General features: G+C 44.0%; 1 protein-coding gene across 1 annotated transcript; it reads right to left on the bottom strand.

The window, feature by feature from the left end:
* Positions 1 to 1,468: 1,468 nt before the first annotated feature.
* Positions 1,469 to 2,485, bottom strand: LOC145592086 (uncharacterized). The gene is made up of 2 exons (XM_081648554.1): positions 2,085 to 2,485; positions 1,469 to 1,862 (listed from the first exon to the last, which is right to left on the bottom strand). Exons 1-2 carry the CDS (start codon positions 2,483 to 2,485, stop codon positions 1,469 to 1,471), a joined length of 795 nt encoding a protein of 264 aa, XP_081504680.1.
* Positions 2,486 to 11,401: the final 8,916 nt, after the last annotated feature.

Raw genomic sequence — 11,401 nt, 5'->3', positions numbered from 1 at the left:
TACCACAAAAACGCATTTCTTTGGGTTGAGCTTGATATTATACTTGTTCAGCGTGGAAAATGCTTCCTCTAGATCCATGATATGCCCTACTTACGTGACGCTGTTAACAATTGAGTTGTCAACGTATACTTCAACATTTAGCCCCTTTTAGCGTATGAACACTCTATCCATTATCTTCTGGAAAGTAGGTCCCGTGTTCTTTAACCCGAAGGGCATGGCTATGTAATTGTATACTCCTCCTTCAATGATGAACGCGGTCTTCTATCTGTCTGGCTTGTGCAAGCTGATTTGGTGATACCTTGAGAAGGCATCCATGAAGCTTAGTAAGGCATGGCCTCTGGTTGAGTCTACTAGCTGATCAATCCGTGGCAGCGGGTAGCAGTCTTTAAGACATGCTTTGTTGAGATCTGTGAAATCCACGCACGTCCTCCACTGGCCAATTGCTTTCTTTAGCATGACCACGTTGGCTAACCTTTTTGGGTAATCACAAGGCTCGATGAACCCAGCTTCTAGTAGCTTGTCCACCTCTTCTTGGATTGCTTGATTTTTCTCCGTGGAGAAGCTTCGCTATTTCTACCTAACTGGCTTGATATCTTCTTTCACTTTCACCCTGTGAACCAAAACTGTTGGGTCAATTACTGACATCTCGTCTGCTGAAAAATGCAAAAATGTTCTTATTGGCTCTTAGCAAGTCTATGAGGTGCACTTCCACTCTAGGGTCAATATCTTTCCCAATTTTTATTCTCCTTGAGTTGTCGCCCTCTGTGAGCTCGACGGTTATATGCTCCCCGCTGGGCAGCGGCCTGGCTACCTCTTCCTTCGTGGGCTCAAACTTTTCCATTGCTAACTTCTGCTTATCGTTTTCCTTGTGATACTCTTCTCGCTTCCTTTTTCTTGATTTCCTTTCAGCATGTTCAACGGACCTTAGCTCTAAGCTTGGCTATTGCCTGGTCCTAGCAGGCTATTTCAGGGCGGTGATATAGCATTGTTGGGCTGTCTTTTGACTTACCCTGAGTTTTGCAGGTTGTCCATCATTGGTTGTGTATGCTATGGCAAGGTGATAGGTGGAGACCACCCCGCCTATTTTGTGAATGAGCGCTCTTCCCATGATCACGTTGTAGGGTGATGGAGAGTCTATCACTAAGAATTCAGCTCGAACATCTCGTCGCCTCGACCTCTCTGACTCGGACTGACAACTCGATTTTACCCTCAGGGATCAGTCTGGACCCAATAAACCCGGTGACTTCATAGCTCACCCTTTTTAGGTCTTTTTTTTATCCAGCTTTAGCTCTTTGAATGCACTTATAAATATGATGTTGACTGAGCTGCCACCATCGATTAGTACTCTATCCATCTCCCAGTTTGCAATTCTCATCATCACTACCAGCGGGTCGTCTTGAGGGTAGACTATGCCTTTTTGGTCATACTCGTCAAATGTAGCTCGTGGCCGTGGGGGAAGTGGCGGCCATCAGCGTTTTTCATTGTAATTTATCTGGTGGATAATTGCTCGCAAGTCAGCCCTTGCTCTATTCACAGTTCCACCATGTACTTGTCCACTATTAATTACATATAACCTGCCTTCTGGCTTGCTGTCTCGGCCTCCGCCCTCCGCTGGGCCTTTGTGACCTCCTCTGTGGTCATGGCCAGTCCTGTCCTCTTCCCTTCTCTTGGAGGAGTAAGAATGTTGCTTGAACTGGTTTAGGTATCCTCTCTGGACTAAGTCCTCTATGTTGTCCTTCAAGTGTGTGTATTCATCGGTGGTATGTCCATGGTCCTTATGGAAGTCACACCACTTGCTAGGATCATGGTTTCTATTCACCATCTTGGGTGGCCTCTGCCACTTATCATCAGCTTTGTTCACGCTGAAGATATGGGACCTCGAATAAGTAAGCGGGGTGTACTAATCAAACCTTCCAGGCCTGCCTCTCCGTTTCTAATCTGATCTTCTAACTCCTACCGCCCTATCTGCATCCCTGCGACCTTGCTCAGCCCTGCTAGGCTAGTTTACCCTGGCTATATTTTCTACTCGGGTGGTTTCAGCCGGCTTAATAGAGTCGCTCGGTGCTTTTCTATTTATCATTGACCTGTTAGTCTCATCTACTTTTATGAACTCATGCACTTTTCCTAGTGCTTCGGCCAGAGTTTTGAGGCTCTTTCGCCCCATATACGCTCGGAATGGTGAGCATGGTAATAAGCCGCTCTGCATTGCCAGCACTGCTACCTCCTGGCTCATATTTGGAATGGTTGTCGCTTCTTTATTGAATCTGGTGATGAACTCTCTTAGGGGCTCATCTTTTCCTTGAACTAGTGATATCAGCTCGGTGGTCATTTTTGTATGATCCACCAGGGTGACGAAGTGCTCCATGAACAATCTCTTTAGCTGTTTGTAGGAATAAACGGATCCTTTCGGGATGGCTCCATACCACTCAGCTGCCAACCCCTCTAAGGTCGGTGGAAATGCCTTACACCAAACTGAGTCTGTCATAGCGTACAGCACCATGTGGTTCTCAAACGCTGAAACACATGGTTCTTAGGTGTTGTGGTTCCATTGTACTTGCAGCTGGGCATCTTTACTTTCTCCATCGGCTCCTCTCAAATCTTCCTGCAAAATGGGGAATCATTTAGGATCACCTGGATTCGCGCTCGCTTCTCCTGGTCCAGGCTCAATCCCCGATCAGAGGCTGGTGACCTGCTGCGAGCGACTCGAGTCCCCGGGCTGCCCTTATCTTGGGCCGCCTCTTCTACACTCCACTCTCAATTTAGGTTTCGAGCTTCTAGTTCTAGCACCTTCTTCCTCAACTAGACCAGCTCTGTCTGCTCCGAGGTGAGAGTTATAGGTGTAGCCTTCTTTATGGTTGGCTTTGTAGATATAACTACTGGTGAGGAGCCTGCTCCTTTACCAAAATTAGTAAGGACTGCCGTCATGGCTACCACCTGCTCTTTACTGCACTTAGAGAGCAACTGCAGGATGGCTGGCATATTAACGGGCTGCGGTTTCTAGGTTACTGGTGTTGAGATGATGGGTTCATTGTTCGTGCTTGTTAGTGGCATTCCAAACTTAAAAGGAGAACTAGACCCTACCGGATCTACTGGCTTCACCGTCGCTTTGGTTGTAGCAGACGTCGATCCAATTGGGTTAGACTTTTAGGATATATTAGATCGAAAGTTACTAACGTTGTTTTCTATGGTGTTTGGTTGGTTTCGATAGCCTTGGAGACTGGTGTTTGTACAGTTTCTTCTCCGGCCATGGTGGTCTGTCAACTGGTCCCTCGCTCAGCTAGTAAACCTCAGGTTAGATGATCCTCCCCCTCCTTCTAGCGCCAATTGTTACAGGTGTGGATCCAAGGGTTCTGCTGGTACGAACTAAGTCCCGTTGATGACCTGCGCAAGGCAACACACGTGAACTGCGCTCAGGGGTGGCTCGAGGAACCCCCCTCCGATTCTTAAGTTAGAATGTGTTTAGAGAGAGAAAGTGTACTTAGAGAGATGTAAAGAGTGTAATAACTTGTATGTCTAACCTCTTTTCCGTTGTACTTTATACCTTATTTATAAGTGTACGATATCCTTTGTTGAGTATCTTACTTGGTCAGCCTGCGGGCTGACTCTGCCATGCTGGGGAGCCCTTTCGATTATCCTTCTAGCGGTGAGTGCACACCCCGGGGGCCACTCCAGGAGCTCGGTGATAGCTCCGCAGGAGCTATCATATGCAAGAGTGATATAATTCAAAGGACTGAATGTATCGCTTCCCATATGATCCTCATATATGTGAAATGTTTCCAATGGGGATATATTGTTGTTGGGTTTAGGCGTGGGAATTCTCCCATCGTCTATTAGATCTTTAATTTTGTGCTTTAGGACAAAGCAACGTTCAGTATCATGTCCAACAACTCTATGATAAGCACAATAAGAATTGCCATCCCATTAAGAGTTCCTTTTTCCTAGAGAAGTGGGTGGTGTTGGCCCTGTTGGTGCGAGCAATCCTTTTACGTTTAGTTTTTCTAGCAATTCTTTATAGCTCATAGGAAATTGTGTACACATTTTTTCTCTTACCCACGTTTTCTGAGGGTCATCATGTCGCATTGTGTTATTATATTGCGTGGAAGTCGCAAATACATCAATAGAGGATGAAGTGTTATCATTCCCCTTTTTGTTGTTGTTTTTAAGTTGATGATGATGAGGCTTGTTTGCCTTTTCTTTAGCAAGATCATCTTCAATCCTAGTAGCCACAGAAGAGACCTTTTGAAAAGTGTCTAAACCTAGGCAGCGTAGATGTTTGTTGTACTTTTCATGACAATTGTCAATGAACTTTTGTACCAACTCGAGTTTAGGTGCCTTTGGGCAAGGTAAGCCTCCTTTTCTCGCCATCTACCATAGAAAGCAAGGAAACCTTCGTCGTCGCCTTGCTTAAGCATCTCAAGTTCACGTAAAGTTGATTTGAACTCTACGTTACTCTGATATTGGGTGACAAAAGCAAAAACTACATCTTCCCATGATGTCTTGAACTTAGTATCTAGCCCATAGTACCACTCTCTCGCGGATAGGTCTAGAGATAAAGGGAAAGTCAAAGCATAAAGCTTAGGATCAACTCCCTTTAAAGCCATGGTGCCTGTAAAACTCATTAAATGATTTTTTGGATTATTGGTCACCTTGAATATTGGCAAGTCCGTAGCTACGAACTTTTCTGGTAAAGTGAGTCCTGTAAGAGGAGCAAACTTTTCTGCGTCGAAGTACTTGTTCCCCATTGTAGAACGAAGATGAGCTTCTCTAACGACTTCCCTTTTATGGATAGTTCATCCATTTTTTGTTGCAAAGCCAAAGCTTCGACATTTTTCTTTTCAGCTTTTTCAAGTTTCTTAATTCTTCTCTCCTCGGCCTCATGAGCCTTTTCCTCTCTGATCTTAAGCGAACAATCTCTTCTTGGAGTTGCTCTATGGCTGACATCGTTATTGGACTAGAGTAAGTTGTTAAGGGAAGGTGGTTTGAAAGGGGTTAATTGTTTGAGGGTAAACATAGAATGCGAGCGCCCGAGAGTCTTTGTTTCCAAGCTTGGAAACCGGCCCTAAAGGAAGTACGAAAGGTTAAGGAAACCGATACGCTTGTTTAGAAGACAATAAGAAGCAAAAAAGAAAAAAAAAGGGGGAAAAGACGCAAGATGCATTCGAATGGATAACATCACCTTCAAACAATTCATTAATAATGATATTGTTTGTACGAGTAAATTATTCTTGAGGAATCAAAGCGTTCTTGTAACAGTAGGTGCACGCAAGTAACCAGGTTGCACGCGGAAGGCGCGCGCATCCCTGGATCTTGCGCTGGTCGTGGTCGCGCAACTGATTGAGTTGCGCGTGCCACCTGCTCATGAGATTAGAACCTAACCAAAACTAAAAAGGTTATCCTAAAACACGTCGCACATAGTCATGTAATCACATAAGCATACAATAAGCTAAGATTCACATAATGCTTTTCTAAGTTCGAAAGCTTAGATGTCTAAAGGTACCATATCTTAAGGAACGATGGAGGAATCAATCACTTAACGTGTTGACCCATGACATAGCTCCCAACATTTTCTTGGTGATATGGGTGGGATGATTTTTATTGATTTTGGGGTAGAAGCCTAGTGTTGGAAACCGCTGATCAATGAGCCAATCCCCAAAGGTTATAGTGTGCTATGATTATGCATGATGCAATGTTGCTTGTTTGGTTTTTACTTTTGTGAAAAAGGAAGATATTATGCGTTCAAGTCTCGTTCTCTAACTAGAGATTATCTAAGTTAATTCCCGTTACAACCATAGGCAACCTAGTGTTGGAAACCTTGGACCATAACTAAAAATTAATCTTGTAACCTCTAAGTCCCCAATGGAGTCGCCCTTGTAAGGAGGGTGTGCCCATCATAGGGGATCCTTCTCCTTATATGCCCATGGCCCTTTAAAAGCCTAGGACTTTACACTTGCTAGGGTGTATTAGGATTTGAATTCCTGACTGTTTGAGGGACCTTGAATTAGAGTTGATCCTATCATTACACTTTTTTGTAAGAAACAAGTAAGGAGTCGCCAATGAGTTTTAGGAAAACTCATAAACCTCGTTCATGCCTTTCTCCCAATTAGAGTTCAAGGGATATTTAGCACGAATCGTAACTTTACCCATGCGCAAATTAGTCTACGTGTACCAGAAATGATTTCGGGAGCGAGGGTACTAAGATAACGTTCCCTTTAGGGGGGAATCGCTATCCTAGCCCTAGTGCGACCTCTACTAGCTCTTCCTTTTCACCATTTTACCACCAAACAATATATGCAACATGATACCTAAAAACTAAGTTAGTTGATTTAATTTACAAGCATTAATCACGTAGGAATTACATTGCAAAAGTTTTATGCTTATTTAATCAATATTCGTGAAAAAGAGCAAGAAATAAACAATATTCGCCTTGTCTTAAGTAATCAAACAACAATTAATTATCCAATTCTATTCTGGCTGGTACTATGTAGCCCCTATAGAGAATAGAGTTCTATCTTATCCCAAGCTCGGTTGCTTCAGGGATTGGACTAGAAAATTTTTCTGGGTTGCTGTGCCTTCCTTCTTTGCCGTGCCACGTAATTTTCGGCAGATTCGTACTAACATGGCTAAAGTTACAATTTCTCTTTCTGAGTCTGCCCAAGAGACGGACGCTTTTGATGCGCTACAGGCAGCGGGAAAAGGTGATTTAAAGTTTCCCAAGTTTTGGCTGCCCACCTCCTTGTACATTGTGGGTAATGCGCAGCTTTCTACTATTCGCTTATGTTCTACTCATGAGTCTGGTAAGCCTTGCCTTTATTTTATCTTAGGTGTTTTTCTCCTTTTTATTCTGTCTGCGCTTTGTTCTCATGCCTTTCCTTTTTTTTTGTCTGATTCTTCAAATATCACAAGTAGATAGCCGTATTCTCGGGCTAAAGGATAACTGGAAGGATCCCATCACTGCCACGCCTGCTAATCCACCAAAGCTTTTTCAAACCCGGGAGGTCCACGCTAGTGCTTTGAAGGATGAGATCCGCTTGGCTTCGGCTGAAGTGAGAGCTGTGTTTGGCATTGTGACTGTTGCTGATCAGGCAAGGTCTGGTCGTGCTGAGGCTGATCCCTCATCTTCCACCATTGGGAGTCAGCGGGAGATTCGTAATAGGCCTAAGGATGTTACTTTAGGAAATGAGGCGTTAGTGGCGTTGGGAATTTTTTCTTCTTAGAAGCACCCTGCTGCGGCTTTCGGCCAGGTGGCACCTCAACCTTCCGTAGTAAGTGAACCATTGAATCAAGCTTTTGATGATCCCAAAAATGATAACGCTTAGAATTTTGCTGACAGTGTTTTTGAGTTTCCTCCTAAGGGGAAAGCTGAAGGTGATGCTGCGGTGGGTGAGAAACCCACAATTTCTACTGAGCATGTTCTGCTCTATTCTACAAGTATTGGTGCTACCATTTTTGCTAAGGACACTGCTGCTCCTTCTACTAAGGCTTCTACCTTCGAACTACCCGATGAGTCTATCATGGAACTTCCTAAGATCACGCCTCGCTCCACTAGGCTTCAAAGCTGTTTACGAAGTGCTAGCAGGGTTCACAGAAGCAGGATCATCTAGTTATTGACTAGGAGGATGATCCTATGATCTCTCCCCCAAGTGATGTCAACCAGCCAACAGCAAAAAGGGCTTGTACCTCTTCTGCACTTGATCCTTTTGCTTCTCATTCTGTCAACACTGAGCTTCCTAATGAGAACGCTATTAAGGAAACTGGCACTCATAATTAAGTGAACTTAATTGTCGTGTTCACCAGTTCTTAAGTGATACGTTTGAGAATCCTCTCTCAGCAACCTTAATCTCAGCTAGAGGTACCTTCTGCCCCACTAGAGCTACAAAGATTGGGGAGGTTCCCATTGATGCCTCTCTTCGCCCCTTGTTGTGTCGTGTTGGGGCCGAGAACGCTCCTTTTCGCCCTTTGATGAATGTTTAGGCTGATGAATCTCTGTTTGTCGATAACCCACAGCAAGGTGGCACTTTGGGGTATTGTCTCACTCAGGGTATATGTCTTCCGGCTGATTCTACCAATGGCTCGGTCAATCTACCTGCTGCCACTGCGTGTCATGACTTGCAAAAGGTTAGCTTTTATATCCCTGGCTTCCTCTTTGCCTTAGCTTTCTTTTTCCCCCTTTATTTTCGTTTTTGCCTTAGCTTATTTTTATCGTTTTGCTTATTTGCAGCTCACCAAGTCTATTTGCGACTTAGCTAATGCCTTACTTATAGTGGAGAAGGAGTACCAAAATCAGAATGCAGCCCTTATTCAGAAGGACAAGGAGGTTCATTTGGCTTGCTCTAAGAGGGATGCGATAGCTTGCGAGGTGGTTCCTCTAAGAGAGAGAGAGGGTTCCCCACAACTTCAGCTAAAGGAATTCCAGCCCCTCAAGACTAAACTAGCAGACTATGAGAGGCTTCTAGAAGCTTCTCAGACCAAGGTGCAAGCGTTAGAGGCTGAGATGGCCAATCTGCAGGCTGGGACGGAAAATGAGCTTGAGGCTGCTAAGAATGAGGCACTTAAGTCTTTTGTGCTTTTTCCAGCCTTTGGTAAGTTGTTTGTTGATCGTCATGATGGGGGTTGGGATGCTGCAGCTCGTTGCATGAGTGGCCATTATAAGGAGAATGTGGAGCAGCAGGCTCGTTTCAACGCCTTTTGGGCTAAGGTTGATACTGCTGGAGAAGCTGAATATCATACTCTGCCTGCTGACCACCCTCGTGTTGTTAATTGCAAAGTCCCCAATCACACTGTGCTGAACTTGGAAGTACCTTTATGTGCTGATGTTGCTGCTGCCATTGGAGTGGAGATTCTGGATGATGATCAATAAAGGTTTTGGCGGTTGTCTCCCTCTTCCTCCAGTGGTTCGTCAGAGTTTCCCTCACCTACGTCTGTAGTTACTAGGTAGTGCTTGTTATTGTCTTTGGGGTGTATAGCCGCCAAGGATTGTATTTCCTATGTGTTTTTGCTTGACACTTTATATTTCTGCCTACTGGGTTTGTCAAGCTTAACTTGAATTCTCTTGCTTTTCTGATTGGTTTTGCTGAATGTTTCTTCATCCTAGTGGATAAGGGTTCAGCTTTGTGAATTTTGTAGCTTTTGGCTGAATGTTTTCTCTGTCTTGGTGGATAGAGGTTCAGCCTATTAGTATATGCATTTAATAACTTTTCTGTTATTTTGCCTACTGCTTAATTTGTTTTCAATGTGCTTGCTCAAGTTTGTTGCTGAGTCATGGTATAGCGGTACCTAAACCTTAGCTCAGCCACCCCTTCTTTCTACTGGGTAAAACCTCATAGGTTTGGTTTTCATGTGAATTTTTGCCTTTATTGCCCCCTTACTTGGTTGCATTGTTGTTTGTCATTTCAATTTTGTCATGTTGAACAGGATTCTAGCTCATGGATATTTCTTTCACAGTAGCCTGAGCCTCTTTTCTGTCCATGGGCTGAGTTGGACGTTCCAGCACGAGATGTCCGTATGCGGCTCAGCATCGTTATTTCCAGGGAACGTACGACGTCGTGGTGTATCTGGGCGAGAAAGTTGTAATTCAGCACTCTACGGAGTTCTTTGTGGTTCCTCGATGTCCTTTACCACATATGATGGATCAGGTGGTTCTTGGGACTCACATGGAGAGATCTGCGAATGGTGATGGTTGGCAGAGACATAGCCATCTGTCCCAGTATTATGCTAGGAAACTCTTACTGCGATTGGCTCCACCGCCTTGTATATTGGAGGAAGAGGAGGAGGTATGCTTTATTTCTTTGGTTTGTCTATCATTTGGTAGCTGTTGACGACCTTAACCGTTATAGTTTAATTTCGCAGGAGGCGGCTGCCGCGGAGTTTGTACCTCCGCCTATGTCCATCACCTATCAGGGGTCCTTTAGGCCCATAGAGGAGATGATACCTCCAGCCCCCGAGGAGTGGTGTCAGGTGGAGAGATCGATTCCCCGCCGTCAGACTTCGGTAAGCTATCTCTGATTCTTTACTATATGCATTTTTTGACTTCTTTGAACCTTTTTCTCTTTTGTATTTTTCTCGCTAGGTGATGACGAGGATGGCGAGAGCTATGGACGCCTTTTGTTACCAACTCGTGAGGTTAATTCACCAGCTGTCATGTTGTCGTGATGGCGATGTGGCAGAGGTATGTCTCTTTGCTTGCATTTGATTACTTTAGTTTTTCCTCTGTATTTAACTTGGCTTACTTTTCTATTTCAGCCCGTCCCTCCGACGCGTACTAACACGAGACTTGAGAGTAGGAGAGAGAGGCCTGGCTCTGGATCGAGACGTCGCCGCACTTCGGTTGAGAGTTAGGGCGGACGAGAGGGGTCGGATCACACTGTCGTCATAGAGGGTTTTGATTCCTCTATTGAGGAGGAGGTGAGGCAGCCTCCTGATGCTTTGGTGCCGATTCTTTTCACGGCCGGTGGGATGTACAAGGTTGGCTCATCGTTGCAGCAACCACCTTGTCAGGAGCCTCAGCAGGGTGAGCCCGAATGGAATGGCCCTACTCGTTCTTTTCCTTCGACTGGAGAGACTGATGTTGGGAAGGAGGTGACTCCCCGGACTTTGCGATTTTATGATACCTTTGGCATCCGTCCTCCAGGATCATAGATGTACCTGTTGTTTATTTATTGTTTGACATTTATAGGACTTTGCTTATTTGCGTTATTGACACTTATGTTGTATATACATACTTTTACTTATGTTTATTCTATTTTTTTCATTTTATTATTTTTGTTATTTTATGTGCATGTGAGTGTGTGAAAGATTGTGACAAAAATTTTGCGCAAAAAAAATCCCGTCATTTTTATTACTAATGGAGGGTATCCGACTTTCTCCCCTAAAAGAAATAATGAAAAAATAAAATGAAGTTTGATTAACAATAAGCTTAATTAATTAAACCTAATAATAATCAATATGGGATGTGTATTTCAAGGAAAGTTGCCAAAAATAGGATTGGATAAGGCTTTGAAAGGATCAAAAACCGTAAAGTCAAAGTACAAATCGAGTTAAAATTAAAAAAAACACGGTCAGCATAACGCGTGACGCTGTCGCAGGCAAGAGCAGGCTATTGCGGCGCGATAGTTCTATCGCGGCGTGATAACCTTAATTTCCCGAATCCATTAAGGATTCGGTTTGCGTCAATCCCTGTTTATAAATAGCCCCCAAATCTGCCGATTTCAGCATAATTCGAGCAGATTAAAAAATACTTAGCTTATTAATTTTCAATCAAATAGTCATGGCTAAAACTTTTAGTGATTTTACTCGTGAGTGGTGCCGGTCTTTGACTGCTAAGGAGAAGAAAGAGCTTGACTTTTTTCACTTCGGGGGTTTATATGGTATTAAAGGGGTAGATCTTGATATAGACTTTATTCAT

The sequence above is a fragment of the Chenopodium album genome, chromosome 18, assembly GCF_948465745.1.
Source record: "Chenopodium album chromosome 18, dcCheAlbu1.1, whole genome shotgun sequence".
In the NCBI taxonomy this organism is placed as follows: Eukaryota; Viridiplantae; Streptophyta; class Magnoliopsida; order Caryophyllales; family Amaranthaceae; genus Chenopodium; species Chenopodium album.
Note: the sequence above shows the minus strand (reverse complement) of the source record. Positions and strands in the feature narration are given on the sequence as shown.